The sequence below is a fragment of the Perissodus microlepis genome, chromosome 4 (assembly GCF_051167445.1).
Source record: "Perissodus microlepis isolate ML-2025 ecotype Zambia chromosome 4, ASM5116744v1, whole genome shotgun sequence".
In the NCBI taxonomy this organism is placed as follows: Eukaryota; Metazoa; Chordata; class Actinopteri; order Cichliformes; family Cichlidae; genus Perissodus; species Perissodus microlepis.
In genome coordinates this window covers 25,511,288-25,528,184 of record NC_140464.1, presented here as the reverse complement: position 1 = coordinate 25,528,184, position 16,897 = coordinate 25,511,288, and the positions used below count along the sequence as shown (strand labels likewise).

General features: G+C 43.0%; 1 protein-coding gene across 1 annotated transcript; it reads right to left on the bottom strand.

The window, feature by feature from the left end:
* Positions 1-9,987: 9,987 nt before the first annotated feature.
* LOC146389073 (GTPase IMAP family member 7) lies at positions 9,988-16,814 on the bottom strand. The gene is made up of 3 exons (XM_084926725.1): positions 16,642-16,814; positions 16,114-16,262; positions 9,988-12,154 (listed from the first exon to the last, which is right to left on the bottom strand). The coding sequence occupies exons 1-3, from the start codon at positions 16,664-16,666 to the stop codon at positions 11,297-11,299; spliced, it is 1,032 nt and encodes a 343-aa protein (XP_084782851.1). The 5' UTR covers positions 16,667-16,814; the 3' UTR covers positions 9,988-11,296.
* Positions 16,815-16,897: the final 83 nt, after the last annotated feature.

Genomic DNA, 16,897 nt, shown 5'->3' with positions numbered 1-16,897 from the left:
AGTCCTATAAAAGCCTGTGCAGCTCTTGTTTTCTCTGCAAGTCGAAGGATGAACTAAAGCTCATAAAGCGAAAACTCAGAGGGCACACTGAGGTCCTGGGCTCTGTAAAAGGCGGGGGCAGCAGCTCTGGTGCTGGTATAGTGGCAGTGGAGAGAAATGTAGAGTTATATAGACACACACACACTCCACACCTTGGGAGCATTTGATCCCCGTGAACACTGCACGGCCCGGAGAGGACACGCTCTGTAAATTTTCCTCGCTCCTGCGTGCTGTGTTCTCTGTAACAGCAGCCTGAGCTTGTAAAAATAAAAAATAAAAACCACACACATGACAGGTGCCAAAGTCAGGAACGTAAAAAAAAAGTGAATGATGAAATATTATCATGGTGCTTGCTTGTTATTTTTCTTTATTTTTTCTTGGTGTCATGTACTTTGAGATAAAGTGTGTGCCAAAGTGTTAGCGTGTGTATTCCACGTGTATGCAGTGCTGGGATTTGTTACTTGTGACAGTTCTGGATAGAAAAATATATTTTTTATTTAGTATTATTAGCAAGAAATGGTTAAAGTATCAACCTTATGATGAATTGTTATAAGTGATAGACACACTGTCCTATTGGATTATGAGTACTAATGCAGTATTTGTCATAATAATTGGTATGTTACTGTTTTATTTACTGCCGAGCTCATTTACCTATCCCGTTTTTCTTTCAGCTCTTTTATTAATTGTTCACATTTACACTAAAATCCAGTAATATTAGCTGTTTCAGTAGTTTATCTGTTACTTTTAGCCATTACCTTTTTATGTGCTAATGTCAGCTATTTAGCTATTGCTAATAGCTAACAGTTTTAACTTAGCTTAGCTGAACACTTTCAGCAGTTCCCCTGTTTACTTGTTGTCAGTCTCTTAAGTTTTATATTCTGAAGTTTTATTAATTTCATGCTTTTGCAATATATAACATTTTCTCTCATCCTCTCTTAATTTTTAGCTAGCTATTACTGTTTATCCATTAGGCTACTCTTAGCTAACAGTGTATTCCCTGTTGACTTGCTGACCTGTTTTCTTGTGTTCTGCTGATCATATAAATCAGCATTATGCATATGTTTTAAACTATATAGTCCAAAAAATATTTTTGTGGGACTGAAAGATTGTTCAGAATAAGTTTTACTAAGCCTCTCAATTACACGCTGTTGTGGACAACAAGTAGCCTAGCATAAAATCACATTTCCACTGTCCAAAGCCACCAAGCAAATATGTGAACAAATATATTAGCCAAAATGTGCCTGTATGCCTGAGATTTCTTCTTCTAAATGTGCTTAGTTACATTCTGCTGCAGCTTGCATGTGTGTGTTTTTACTGCTGATGGCACAGTGGAGGATTTATTTGAACAGATGTGAACTCTCAGTACCAGAGTGACCTCAGGTCCTACTTGGCTACACTGCAGCTGATCTCTCTGCCCTGGAATAATAACACTCAGTTTAACAGACTGACCTGTGGAGGAAAAAGCTCGCAAACACACTGTCTAATAAGTCGAGGAATAAGTCTACATTTCCTCTCACAAGTTAACTGAATCTCTCTGTAACCTTATCAGAGCGTGCCTTGCTGCAATGTGGAGTGCATATGTCAGGGCACGTCCTTGTCTTCTGTGAAATATCTCAGTTACAGTAACCAGACAGTACAGTAAAACCAGAAGTTATATTCCTTTCAAAGTCAGATATATGGCTCGGGATTTATACACTCATTGACTGAAAATGGAGGGTTTTATACCAAATGCACTGCACATTAACAGCGTTGAGCATGAGTTAGAGGAGTCCAGAGGTTGCCGACAAGAGCCATAAAGGAAGTGAATTTATGTCTCAGAGTGATACAGGCGGGAGGTCAGAGGCAGAGTTAAGTGTGTAGGGTCGACAAGGATGAAGAGACAGCAATGTTTGGATAGAGGACAGGGGAGAGTGATTCTAATTTATACCCCACTAATTGGAAACAGCAGAGTCCTGCACCTGAATCGCATTCTCGGCCCTGTAGCCAGCGCTAGACCTGGGGGACGTGGGAGGGCGATGAGGGCTTTGGGGGGGGTGGAGGGATGGACTGGAGGTTAGGGTCAGTGTCAAAGGCAGCATTGTTGTTTCTATCCCTGCAGCCAGGACAGAGGTTTTGTGGTGTGTGCGTGCATGTGTGCAGATTTGGAAACGCAAGATGCCCGTGTCTGAGCAGAATTAGTGTGTGTATGTTTGAAATGTTCTGGGGGTCATGTTGTTGTGACAGTCTTGAAAACACACCACACACACACACTAACGAGGCCGGAGCCAGAGTGAGGACCACCCTGGTGCAACAGAGCGAGAGGAAGGAGGGGGGAAAATCAGCTTAATGTGTCATGGTTTCAATCTGACACGATCTAACATATGACATGGCTGGACTTCAGCAGTCTTAGCTTCCTAGTTAAATAAATATGACAGCCTCCTGAGGTAATTGCCATGCTGTGACCAAGTTGAGTCATAGCATCCGTTAATTATGAGATGGGCCGTGTGATTACAATCCCTTTTTTTGTTAAATCCATGCTGCGAGTGAGTTTCTGATGTCTGTAATATTTCAGTGAGTGATGGTGTATTCAGATGTTGGCTGTGACTGGGGTCTGGCATTGTGCTTAAAAGTGAAGTAATCTCGGAATTTAGATTGAAAAAACACTGACGTTGCTCGATGGGCTTCGTATCGGCACGATCTGTTTGCACTGCTAAGCCACAAGTCAAATCCGGGCCCATGCCAGAGGTTCCCACCCAAGGGCACTGGCGCTGTCCCACAAGAAGGTAGTTAAGTGAGGTCCATGAACTGTATATGAAAGATGACGCCACCTGTGCGTTTGTGGACTCGAGATGAGCAGTTTGTCTGTCACTATCTTATTTTATTTCATTTTTTTTCAGGGGGTGGATCTGCCTGAGAAAAAGTAAAGAAACAATCCCTCATACTGAAGTGAGCTGTCAATCAAAAAGTAGCTAAAACTTAAAGAATCCTCTGTTTTATTATTTATTTCACTCTGAATGGAACCATAATTTATAAAATGAAATTCATCTCATAGTCACTGAAACTTGTAATTATTGCTTAAGACTACAAATTAATTTAGAAGGGCCGTAAATAAGGTGAAAAGTTGCTTAATTTTCTACACAATCTGCCACCAGAGGAGTCGCCCCCTACTGACCACTAGCAACAATGCAGGTTTAAGAGACTTCCACATTAGCTTCACTTTCATCTGTCTTTTCTACACATTCTGAGTATCTCAACTAATTTGGAAAAAATCCAAAGTATATAATAGATATTTATTAAAATATTTAGAGAGTCGATGCATTTGAAACATTTACTACATTTGAATTGCATGAAAATATGACTGAATTTGAATGAATTTGGCTTGTAGTGTAAAAACATTTTGAAAGCCCAAAAATAGCAGAAGAGCTCTACATAAATGCCAGTCTATTTAACAATATATATAACAGAGTGAAATGGGGCAAAATAAATTTGTTTAAATGAGCCCATTAGAGTAAGGTAGCTTGCGGTCGGAAAGGAGCACTCACTTTTTTGATGGAAAAAAAAGGGGGTAACACGGGCTCTGAACTAGAGATTTATGCCTGTTTTTCTAACACTGCTGTGTGTCTTTGTGCGTGCGTGCTTATGTGAAAGCAACTCATCAATTCAGTGCTAAGTGACGAGCTGTCAGCTTTCACACAAGGACAGACAAAGACCCCCTTAATACGAACGATGCACAGTGCAGATAAACACACATAAACCCCGAAAACCAAATTTCTTGAAAAAAAGGGGGAAGAAATGGCGGCTGGATTTAGACATATGGGGAACATATTGGTGGCGGAGATCTGATCACACGAGTTTCCTCTGAGGAGAAGAGAATACAACAGGATTTAGATGTGGTGGGGGCTGTTTTGTTTCCCTTTAAGTGTGTGTCAGTCGTCTGCCCTCCTTGAGGATGTGAGAGAAAACGTTTCTCTCTGCTTCATCGCTCCTCTTGATCGACAACTTGATAGCCTGCGCACATGACTGAGTGTGCGCAGGCCAGAAAGACACACGTGCACTCGTCCCACTGTAGTGGTTTGCAGAGAGACAGTTGTCCTATGATACTGCTTTTTTTTTTGTTCTTTCCACCTAGCATGTATTCTGTTCACTGAGCTCTGAGCGCACATCAAAGCCACCACAATCTGTCTGTTTCTCTCATGATTTGCCCCCCCACCACACCATGTCGATCTATGACTGAGCACAAACCATGCACAAACTAAAACACATTTGTATATGTGTATGTTACGGGAGGGACTCTGCATTTTCTTTGATCACTGTTCATCTGACATCGAATTCGTTCCTTTGTAGCGTTCAGAAACACGATCGATTTGTTATTTGACATTGAAATCCTTGATTTTAAAATAGCCGCTCGTATTCTTTCCCTTTGACAGATCATGTTACTTTTTTGTGTTGAAAAGACACAGAACCAAAGTTAGTGCGTGCAGGGTATCCCCAGTTTTTTCCTCGCTGTCTTATCATTTCCACATTGATTCCACTGCCCTCTCTGGGCTGAAGTAAAGCCACTGCAGCTGCACATCTTAATCTTACTTTTCCCTTCATCCTGCCTGTCATGTTTACTCCCTGTTTCTCTCCCTCCTCTCTTCTGCAGGATGCATGGTTTCAAAGGGACCACAGAACAAATCAGAGGCCCATCCCTGCGCACCAATGGCCTGTCTCTCATTTCAGATGGAGATTGAAGGGCACATCTGCTCCCGGGGCGCCCACCGCCCTGAGGGCCTCTGCATCTCCCCTGCGTGAGAGCTGGACCGCTACACGCACCAAAAAACCCGTCGACCCCCGCAATCTGCTGTCTGGTGAGCTCAGTCGCTGGAAAAGCCCTAAAAAGCCTCGCCTACATCCCTTGTTAGCTCAAGGCCGTGTGTGAGTGGAGTGTGTTTTGGGTTTGGCGTCACTTTGAAAAGATATGACAATAAACGGGCCCTTGAGCAGGAGTTATTATGTGTTTGGCTGAGAAGCGGGAGCTCGTGTTGCCTCGACGGAAGCTGGATCTTTCCCAGCGTTGTTTTGAGGTGCTTTGGGTTTGTTAGTCATAGCTTACTGCAAAGTGCCTCCTGAGACGCTCCTATTTAGAGATTGTTTTGTGCGCCTCGACTCTGAAGTGGTATCACGGGCCAGCTCCCCTGGCTTTTTCCTGGCGGAGGATGTGTCAGGCTTGTATGCATCTGCAAAAAAACCCAACAAAAAAACAACAAAAAAACCCAACCGAGGCCACAGAAGATCAAATCCAGGTTTGGACGGCGCATTGTATCAATGCGAGCTGTGGCTCCAATCTCCCAGAGTATCTGTCTCCAGCTCTGGTCTTTCTAGGCCTCCATTAAGCTCCTCTAGCTTTCATATGACACGCCGATACCCATCATAAGCTGCATGACAGCATATGGACCTGAGTGACATTTGATGTACGTGGCAGGAGCGAGTGCAGCTCCTCTTTGCGTCTCCCATTCATGTGGTGGAGGCAGGATTAAGACTTGATCCAATAGAGTAGAAGTGGAGGAGAACGAGCCGGGGTCAGATCTGCCTTGAATTAAGTCAGTGTTGCAGCAGGAATAATACAGTCACCTCCCCCAGAACCCAATAATACTACTGAAGGATAATGTGTGTGTGTGAGTGTGCTTGGCCTGTGCCGAGGCTGCGACCAAACCACAGGCTGGTGTCCTTTACAGAGAATAGGGGTCTCTGTTGACGGTTCAAACACAGCCCGCGGCCCCAGCTTCAAAAAGGCCCCCAATCATCGCACCCACTTACAGCCAACGGCGCATGTCACTTAATGTGGACCACACTATCCATCAATTATGGTGACGCTCAGGGGCCATCTAACACTCGCACCGCAGCTCCGCGTAGTGAGTTGTCTTCTTCTCTGACTGAAGCCCCCCTCCAACCCCTCCTGCAATCCTCAAAGCCCATCTGCTGCAGGAGGTGCAGCATGAGGCCGCTAACTCCTCAGAGCTGTCACACCAGCAGAGCTCAGGCTTTTCTGCTTCTTTCATCCCGCGATGTTTCGCTCCTTAAAGCTCATCCTCCTGCAAACGTGGCCTCCTGCAGTGCGCTTTAATAGCTCACTTCACCCCTTTTCTCATTCTGATTGTCATCCTTTTTGCACCATTCCCGTCATGCCATAGATTCCCTTTGAAGCGTCCCAACAGTAGGCTTATCCGCATGCCTGTAAGACACACGAGCCCGTGACCTTACCCTCCTACTAGCTGTTTATCTGTCCCTTGGCAAGCGAACTGAGTCAAACTGGAACTCATTTATCGTCATCCGATTCTGACATGTTGCCATGGGGTATTAGTTAAGCCCCAGTGCCTTTTTGGCATCCAAGTGTCAGAACGTATGTTAAGGTTGTACGAGTGAAAATAAATGACTCAAATGTGGCGACCATATTGGGAAGTTCTCTTTTAACAGACGGATGCCGGCAGGGCGTACAAACCTGAACCAGACTGCACATTCGAGTCTCAGCCCTTTTCCTCTTTCTCCCGTCTCCAGTCGCTGTCCACACAGGACATCTTCCTCTGTCACATCTGGAGGGGGGTGTGGGCGAAGAGGCTCGGGTCAGGCCGGAGGGGACGAGGGGTGGCTCTCGTTCCGGCCGATTCGCCGAGCTGTCCTCCCGCTCGAGTCAGCTGCTCGTACACGTGCAGAAGCTTCGGCGTGCATTCATGCGTGTGTGTGTGTGTCCATCAGAGCCCTAACCTCAGCAGCTGTGTGTGATTTTGTATTCATGTCATCTGGGGGGCTTCTTTCTTGTTGTAGGTTTTTTTCCCTTTCCTTCTTCTTCTTCTTCTTCTTCCTGTCTGTCCTGACACCTTGTTCTGTGCGCTGGAGGCCCTTTATGGTCAGATCATGGATGGGAGCTGCTTTGTGTCAGCTGCACTGCCTCTATTTCTGAGTTTCCACTTCATCTGGGAAATAGTGCACAGACGCTTTTCTATTTTCAGCAGTGTTTCAAATTTAGGAGAAAGGACATCCATGCTCTTTTTTTAATAGCTCATCTTTGTCTTCCATGTTATTTCTGCCATTTTAATTTCTTCTTTTTTGGTTTTCAAAGCAGTTCTTTTGGTATGAAGTGTTACTAATTGACATTCATGAAGGTTCTCTCATATTTAAGTGCACAGCCTTAATTCATGCATTTCAAAATTTCAAAAATTATCCCGTAGCTAATGGATATAAAATTTCAACTAGTTTAAAAAAATGTTTATAAGCCATATTTGAGATTTTCAGTAATGCCTATATTCATGTACTGCAGTTAGTAGAGCAGTCTGTAATGGCAGAGAGACATGGTACTCAGAGAGTTTAAAAAACTTTGAGAAATCCTTTTTAAACCTTGTTTTTGAGAGACAATGATCAACCACTTTAGGCACTTTTGATAGCTGAATGATCACATGAAATGTTTTAAGTCTGCTCTGACCGTTTAAATTTGAATTAATTTAGGTAATACTCCAAAATAGCTCCCCAAAAATGTGCCCACAGGCAGGGCCGGGTGGGAAGACTTTGATAATAGATTACATAGCTGATGAGTATAGTGTCAGACGGCTCACTGTAACTACCTACAAAATATTAAGTTTGTAAGAGTTAGTCAAAAGTAATAAATCACTGCTTATGGTTTAATGGTTTAAATACAAATGTGACTAAATGATTTTTAAAAAAGAAGCATTTGGAAAATATGTAAAATGTTAGAAGTCAGTCAAAAAACACATCTGGTGAATTTTAAAGCTAACATAAGAAAATAAAAAGTCTGGACCCACTGTTTAAAATTTTACATTTCATATTTAAACACTTTAAAATAAATTTCTAACACTGCAGTAATTACATTTCAAAATGTAGAAATAATTAAATGAAGCATCACATAACTTATTCTTCGTTTAATGATTATTTCCTATCATAGTCTGGACCCGCTGTCGAATACTCCCCGCTGGACACACACAGACACAGACGCACAGTCGGACGGGGCGAGCACTGCTTGGTAAACAATCGCAGCCACACATGCTCACGCTAGGAAGGAACATGAAAACAGCACTAATGGGAAAAAGATGAGAGGGCTCACAGCGAGCACACCCAGAGAGAAGGAGGAGAGCGAGCCGGCAGTCGGACACCGCTCGCTGCCTCAGCCCTGCATGCCAGCACACAAAAACAGCCCTCAGATAGAAAGATAGTTCCTGAGGTCACACTGTTTAAAAAAAAAAGTAAAAGTAAAAAGATTGGTGGGTTAAAAAGCACTCAGCTGATTTACAGCCTCTGTGAGCTCGTGTGATTATTTTATCCGAACGTTATGTTATTATAATTTTGCTGTACTACTTTATTTCTTTCCAGCTATTAGAGCTAAATTACCTACATTTTTGCATTTTTGTCAAATATATTTAGAATGTTTGATTTACCCACAAATTCTTCCAGTTACAATCTGGCAAACAGTCATATTTATTTGTAAATGAAAAAACTAAATAAAATTTTAACATGTTTAACCACTTGCCATAATGGTCGTGCGCTGTTCCTGTAAAAAAAGAAGAAGAAGAAGGACGGCCTTGTGCTGTGAGGGGAAAGAGTGTGTCATCTTGTTTATTTTCCTTTGGTTTGCTGTCTTTTTCCAGGCCATGGGGCGCGATGATAACAAAAAAATATTGCGGGCGTCTGTGTCTTCACAGCGGACTGCCCTCCCCCACCACCACCACCACCATTACCACCACCAGACTGAATCCGACGGGGGACCGCAGGGCCCTCGCAGCAACATTTTTGCCGTGAGGGAGAGGAGCAGAGAAGTTACCGCCTGTGAGTTAATGACGGCTCGCTGCTGATTCCCCTCACATGTTTTGCTTGTTTTTTGGGGGCTTTTTGCTTTTTTCATACAGGCACAAATCAGCTCCCCTCTCTGTCCCAGTGAGGTCTCATCCTCCAGAGTTAATACTGGCCGCCGTCACAAGCTATGGAACTGGTCTTGATTAGTGCTACTGAACTGAGATACTTATGTACGCCACATCCTTCTGGAAAAAAAAAAAAATAATAATAATAATTACACGCCCAAAAAATTCTCATTAATTTTTCTCCAGACTTCCAACTCCGTCTCCGCGTTCTCTGCCTTATCCGTGGTGTGTATCCACTAAGACTGAATAATATTTGGACAGGTGTTCTTTCATATACATTAACTTGAAGGAGTCTAGCGTGCAGTTTCATAAAGCAGGGGGGAAAAGAAGCATATCCTGGTGAGTGGGTTCTGAAGTTGGTGCTGTATGCTGTAGTCTGTACTGTATGTGTAATCCCTAACAATAAAAAACTGTTTAGCACTAATTTTTCTGTACTTTTAAAACCTTTTTTTCCTCCCCGTTTCAGACAAGAGGAGGCCACATCTGGAAGACAGATGTAGTCCCAGAGCTTGTTCTCTCCCTTTGACTCTTGCTCTCTCTCTCACTGCTTCTCACTCACTCTCTCTTTCTCCTGTCCTTCCCTCCCTCTCCTCTTTTTGGGAAACATGAGAACCGGGCTAATTCTCTCTCTCTCCCTTTTTCTCCCTGCCTTGCTCTCTCCCTCCCACCCTGGCCGGACCACCCACATTCGGAAACGCCTAGCTGCTCCTGAGGCAGAGCCGCCGGCAGCTTAGAGAGACCAAGAGGCAACAGCGAACAAGAGAGATGTAAGGACGGGCCATGACGGACGGTTTAAGCAAGAGTGTCAATTACTGCCGTGTCAAAGCCACAACCTGCCATTGTGTGCTGCTGAGAGAGTCTGCGAGACTCATCTGCTCCAGCGTGAACCCTGGGCTTTTGTTCCTCGCACCACAGCTATCTATATCCATTCATTTTAATCTGCAGTATGGTAGAAGCCATTGTAGAAAAGCATCTCAAGAGAACACATACATACTACAAGTAACCACAGCTTAATCATCTCTGTGAAGAACAATCACTTCAGATTAAAAAAATCACACTGGAGTGTACTTAAAACAGAAGCTTTTATTTGCTTGGTAGGCAGTAAATGATTATCTTTCAGTTCACCTCAGAAAACTTCAAACTTCTATATAAAGGTCAATGTCACCACCTTGTGGATTCTTCTCAGTATTGCCTCCTAACAAAAGTGTTTCAAGCCTTCACTGTGCCCTCTCTACAAAGCATAAAACAGGTTCAGGAGTTGTTACTTAATGATAAATAATTTCTTTAGAGATCAGTAATAGTCCACTCATAAGGACGAGCTACTTGCAAGGTTATGAATAATCGATTTGGCTGTTGTATGATATCCTTTTTATAGGAAAGTTAAAAGGATATTCAAAATTTTCACAGTAATGGGTTTAGATGCAGTTAGTTTGACGAGCTAGTGTAGTGCTAGCTCTGCACTCTATGTCAACTTCTTTAAGCTTGTTGATTTTTACGTTTTCGCTGACTTTTTTCATTGACAGAGGAAGGGAGGGAAAAGGGAGGGGAAAACACAAACAAACACAGTAAAGTCAGAAACTAGCTTGTGAACACAGCAGCTTAAAAGTTTGATATTTTCCTCAGAAGCTGATGGAGATCAAAAATAGAGCTAAAAGGAAAGGCAAGTTGGACAGAACCAGCCACCCCCCAAATAAATTTTATTATGTGTCTTTTCCCTGTGTCAAGAACCAACTATTTGCCAACGTGAAAAAAATAACACTGCTAGCAAGCTTGGTTAGAAAGCTGCATTCATCAGGACATCTCGGATGCTCTGTTAGGTCCCAGTCACAGAGGCCTCCACAACCAGCTGATAACTATCGGTTTTTAGGAAAAAATGTGCATTCCCTGATCAATTGGCAAGTGGTTGCAGAAGGTTGCGTGCTATCACTAGTTGAAATAAGGTGTGTCCAGTGCTCCACTAAAAACCTCTGATTACTTTGGTTACAGCAAACTGCTGCAGTCTCCCACAGTTTGCATGAAAGACAAGTTTTCGCTACCACTCAGCGGTTTGTTTACAGACGAGATGGCGTCTTCATGTACTTGAAGTACAGAAAGAGGCAAAGATCTGAGTCATGCCGACAATATTGAATACTAAGCTAGCAAAAAAGACAGCGGCAGTTACATGTGAGAACATACCAGCCAAAAGATTTTTCAAATCCAGCAAACCCTAAATTGTCCTTATTTACGGGTTAAAACTGATCTATAAAGCATTATTTGTAATCAGGGAAACATGCTATTTTGTGTTAGTGGGTAAGCCCACAGCCCAGCAATACAGTGGTTTGTGGAACACAGTAGAGTGACTTTAAGGTGCAACTTAAACATGAGATTGCTTCTCATTTAGTTTTCTCTGTTTTTCTTCGCCCCACTTCAGTAGCCACAGATCCCACAGTGGCCCCAACCATACCTCCATACGTCCCTCCCACGAACAGGCCGACCAGTGACCCCAGCAGCGACTCCCTTCTCACCAGAGAGGACAGCCACCTAATCCACCCTGTCAGCTTTTCCCACAAGCCCCCGAGGAAAGACGGAGCAGAGGAAGAAGGTGAAACATCAGAAGAGGGAAAAATGCTATCTACATCCACATTCAGGTCACCTATGCTCCTCTCTGCTTCTTCCCGGACCTCTTCCAATTCTTCCTCATTCTCCAGTTGGGAGTCTGTGGGAGACACCTGGTCATTCAGCTCCTTTCTTCTCCTCTGTCTCACTATCTCTGCCTGCCTCTCTCTCACCCTTTCCTCAGCCTCCTGGTACAGAGGGCAGCTAAAGTGTAAACCCCCACTCTTCATAACTGCCTGCTCGACTTTCTCCAGTAGCTCCTCCACCGCTGTTCTTCCATCTTGTTCTCCACTGCGGGCTTCCAGGGTGTGGTAGCGCTCTCCGCATCTCTCCACCAGCTCCATTAGGTCCTTTCGCCATGTGACGAGGTATTCTTCCAGCTGCTCGTCCTCATCCAGCACATCTGTGTGGGTGAAGAGTATGATGGTATTTCTGCTTACAGCAGAGGAACCAAAGAGCTTCTTCAGGACATCCAGTGCCTTGGCCTCTTCATCAGCCGGCTGGTTTGCTGGGACACAGAGCAGAAAGGCGTGTGGCCCAGGGCTGGATGAGGCGATGAAGGAGGAAATGTAATTTCTTCTTTCCTCTGAGTTGCAACCTGAACCGTACCAGGCTGGACTGGAGACTATCACCACCTGCAGAGATGTGACAGAAGCATAAAGAAAAAGCAATTACAATTGATTACAATGCACCTGTTTAAAAAATACATCTGTTATTTACAAAGATTTTTTTTTACTTTGGTATTCTTAAACTGAACTCACTACGTGAATGAAGTTCAGTCTATGTGTGCATGGCAATTCCAAACTTTCTTCACAAATTTCATGGATATTTACACTTTTATAAGGATTAAAGTCAGTAAATTCAGAGATTTACTGAACACATTTTTCATGTTGGAAACAAAAGCACTGAAAAAATATGAAAAGACTGAACTATATTGGACTGCACTGTTGAGATACCTTTGCATCTTTATTTATACGTGTGTTCAGGACTTACTCTTGTCTTAATAATACACTAACTCTATAGCAAGCCCTAATATTACAGCCTTACAGAATCCACTACATGTTAGCATCAGTGGTTCTGCTGATCCACTGAAAGTTACTACAACCTGCAGTTTGTTAGCTAGCTTTGACCTGTAAATCGTTCTTGGATGTCAGAATTTGAATTGCAGAAGCCAGTTTAACACAGATTTATGGCTCAATCTGTTACCATTGAAAGCTATGGAACCAAGGAACAAATCTCAGGGCTCAAACACAACTAATTCAAATTAGTACTTGAGGCTGGCTCCAAAAGCGAGTCGATCCTCTGCTGTTAAAATACTCGACTCAGAAATGAAAATAACACATTTACAACTAAAACAGTTTTGGTCTCAAACATTTATTTACATCCTTATAACAATTGTATGTTTGTATAATCCACCTATTTGAATTTTTTAAGGCTAGTCAGTTGAGTTCTTGTTTGTGGCCCTTTGGCCTGTTTTTAATAGCTTATCTGACAAATAACATAGCTTTCTGTGTGGCACAGCCCGTCCGAGAAGTGTGCACTCCAGTTTTGGTTAGTAAAATTTGAGTATTTTATTACAAGGCGTTAGCCAGTATCTCTGTTCATGCAGTTTACAGACGCAGGTTGGCAAGCAAGCTTGTTAGCATTAGCTTATGATACAGAAATTCACAATCTTGACCTAATACGGTCACTTCTGACTCGGAAAAAAAAAAAAAAAACATTGGTGGAAGCCAAACCCTAATGTTAAAAAATTAACATTAAAAAATGTGGGTCACACCCACAGTGGCTACATCCATCTTTTATTTACAGCCTGTGTATATAACATCTTAATCTCCCTCCCCTTCATCCTCCTGTCCTTGTCCATTGTCAGCAGTTCCTTCACACTAATAAATGTAGCTTGCCTTGTTTGCTTATATTAGAATTACACTAGGCAAGCATTTCACAGTAGTATCGTCCACCTAGCCTTCCTTGGAGGCTGTAAAACAAATTTAACTGCATTGACCACCCAGCAGATTCAGGTGTTTGTTTTTGCTTTGGTGTGAAGGCTAATGGTAGAATTACTGAGCCTATTAACCACATTTGTTTGTTTTTTATATATATAGTTGACCACATGAGAGCAACAGCTGCAAAGTGATGAATATATTTAGTATCAGTGTGCATTGAGATTTCACACCATAGAGTACATATAACAAGGCTATGGTTTTACAACTAATGCGTTAAAACAAACCCAGGTCTGTTGGCTCAGTTTCTTTTGGCTGGTGCGAGCGCTGTAAACCAAAGCCTTGAGCAGATACGCCCCGAGAGTTCCACAGTTGCTTTTTTTTTTTTTGCAAAATTTTGAAACCCAGTCATGCTTAATTTTGTGGGTTTTCTTAATCATTTAAATGTGCCTGGTTGGTTAAGCACACATTTCTTTTTTCCTGTGAGGTAAGAAACTCAAATGAATACTGCAAACTGGCTTTTAAATGCATTCGTGCTCATTGTTGCGTCTGAGTACATCAGCTTGCATTTCAGATGAGAGGATTCAGTGATGTCGACATGCAAGAAGGTGTTTACAGGAAATGCCACTGGACAAAATTCAGACCGCATCTACCATCTGCACGATTAAGCAGCAGCACGTTATCAAGAAGAGAGAGAGAGAGAATTTATTAGGAGTTACATTTTCTTTCACACAAAAATGTTTCTGTTATTAACCATTGTAACCACAGGTGTCGCCAAAACAACCAGAAAAGGATCCTTAATATTTATCATGTATATATGTTTTTAAACATATATGTTTATTTCAAAGGGACAATTTATATATATTAACACAAGCCCTTAAATCCTTCATGTAAATATGCCACACAGGCTAATTTTCATCTGCAGTCAATGGCAGGTTTATGGCAAACATTAAGAGAAACATGAATTTGATGGTCAGTTTGTCGTCTTCACCACTGTAGCTGACAGTTCTTCAGCAACCTGCTCCTTGATTTTAGCATGTAGCTGTAAACCAATCAGGCATAACATTTTAACCACTGTCAGGTGAAGTGAGTAACGCTGATTATCCCTTGATCGTGGCAGTTTTTAGTGGGTGGGATATATTAGGATGCAACTGAATATTTTGTCCTCAGAGTTGATGTGTTAGAACAAGGAAAGCGGGCAAATGTAAGGATTTGAGCAAGTTTGACCAAACTGTGATTGCTAAATGACTGGGTCAGAGCATCTCCAACACTGCAGCTCTTGTGGGGTGTTCCCAGTCTGAAGTGGTCCAAGCAAGGTACAGTGATGAACCAGTGACAGGCTCATGGATGCACCTGAGGAGCAAAGGCTGGCTGGCCTGTGTGGTCTGAGACAGAGAGACAAGCTACTGCAGCTCAAACTGCTGAAAAGGTTAATCCTGGTTCTGATAGAAAGGTGTTAGAACACACAGCATCACAGTTTGTTGTGTATGGGGCTGTATAGCTGCAGACCAGTCAGGGTGTCCATGCTGACTCCTGCCCACCACCAAAAGCTTCAACACATGAGCACCAGAACTGGACCATGGAGCAATGGAGGAAGATAGCCTGGTCTGATAAACCACATTTTCTTGTACATCACATGGATGGTTGGCTGCGTGCGCATCCCTTACCTAAGGAACATCTAGGTTCAGGATGCACTGTGGGAAGAAGGTGAGCTGGCAGAGGCAGTGTGACGCTTTGGCCAATGTTCTACACGCAAACCTTGGATCCTGCGAACCATGTGGTTACTTTGACAAACCTACTTAAGCATTGTTACAGAACATGAACACCCTTTCATGGAAACAGTATTAACTGATGGCTGTGGCCTCTTTCAGCCGGATAATGGACCCTGCCACCAACCAAAAATGGTTCAGGAATGGTTTCAGGAGCACAATGAGTTTGAGGTGCTGACTTGGCTTCAAAATCCCCAGATCTCAATCCAATTGAGCATCCGTGAGATGTGCTGGACAAAGAAGAACAATCAATAGAGCCCTCCCCCCTTCACATTTTGATGCTAGATACCTCAGCACGCCTTCAGGGGTCTAGTGGAGTCCGTGCCTCAATGGGTCAGGGCTCATTTTGGCAGCAAAAGGGGGACCAACACAATATTAAGCAGGTGGTAATAATGTTATGCCTGATTGTTGTATAATCATATTATGAACATACATCTGGCAGGTAGGTTGACTAAATGTAGGTAAATTATTACTTTATAGACTAAACTTAAAACTAAATCATATTTAAACTAAATTGTAATAATTTTGTCTGAAACAGGCCTCTTATGTAATGAGACACTGAGTCTCATTGGCTTTCCCCCTGACCACCATTATAAAAAAAAAAGTTAACCAAAAAAACCCCCCAAAAAAACAAAACAACAGAGGACCCAAAATTGAACCCTGGGGTACTCCGATATTAATGTTAACTGTTTGGGAAATTAACACATTAATAGATAATAAAGTTTTGGTTTTTTTATTGACATTTATACTCATATTTTAAGGTATTGTATTTTGTAAACATCTGGCTATAATTTTTCAAAAGCACAAAAGAGACATGCAGACTTCAGAAATAAGCAGGTGAACTTATAAAGGACCACACAGTCCATACTCGTCAGTTATTGTTACCTGTCTGCCCGCGACTTCCCCTCTGTGTTTACTGCACTCCTGGACAGCATCATCATCTGTGTCCTGCTGGTAGTCTTGCAGGCCGAGGATTTTGCATATTGCAGTCTTCTTCCCTGCCCCACTCCGGCCCAGTACCACCAGCCTCAGCTCTGCTCAACAAGAGAGAGAGAGAAAAAACGTTTTCATGACACGCTGCACTTATTTCATACACTGAAGTGTGCTCACTTTAAAGGGACCGAGTTTTTAAATTCACTTATAGCCCAAAATGACTGCCATGTATAAGCTGTCTGCTCTTTATCATGCGAGTTGTTTACAGAGATAAGGCCCACCCTGTTTGCCGGGTGTGCGTGTCGTAAGCTCGTCTGCTACATTGAGCTTTGAAGCGTTTCACCTCAGCTGGCTGCGCCCTTTGCAGCTAGCTGCTGCTTCCCGTAAACCGACCGTGGAGGAGCCGCGCCCCTAACTTTCCTCTTATTTCATGGTTTCTGTCCCCGAAACGCCACATGCGAGACAATTTATCAAACCTACCTGACTGTGTAGCAGATGCTGACATTTCTGTTCCTGCTCGCTGTCGTATGTAGCGTTGAATCAGGCGTAAAAACACACTTCCTAATTCCTGCGGGCTGACTCAGCCCTGCCTCTGACACTGAAGTTCACTCCGCCAGAGGTGAACACAGCTCCATCTGTTGTGGGAAGTGTTGATGGCACCATCCGCACATCAGGGCATGGATGTCGGCACCGAAGTTTACAATTGTTAACCCGGGGGGAATAATTTACTCAGTTT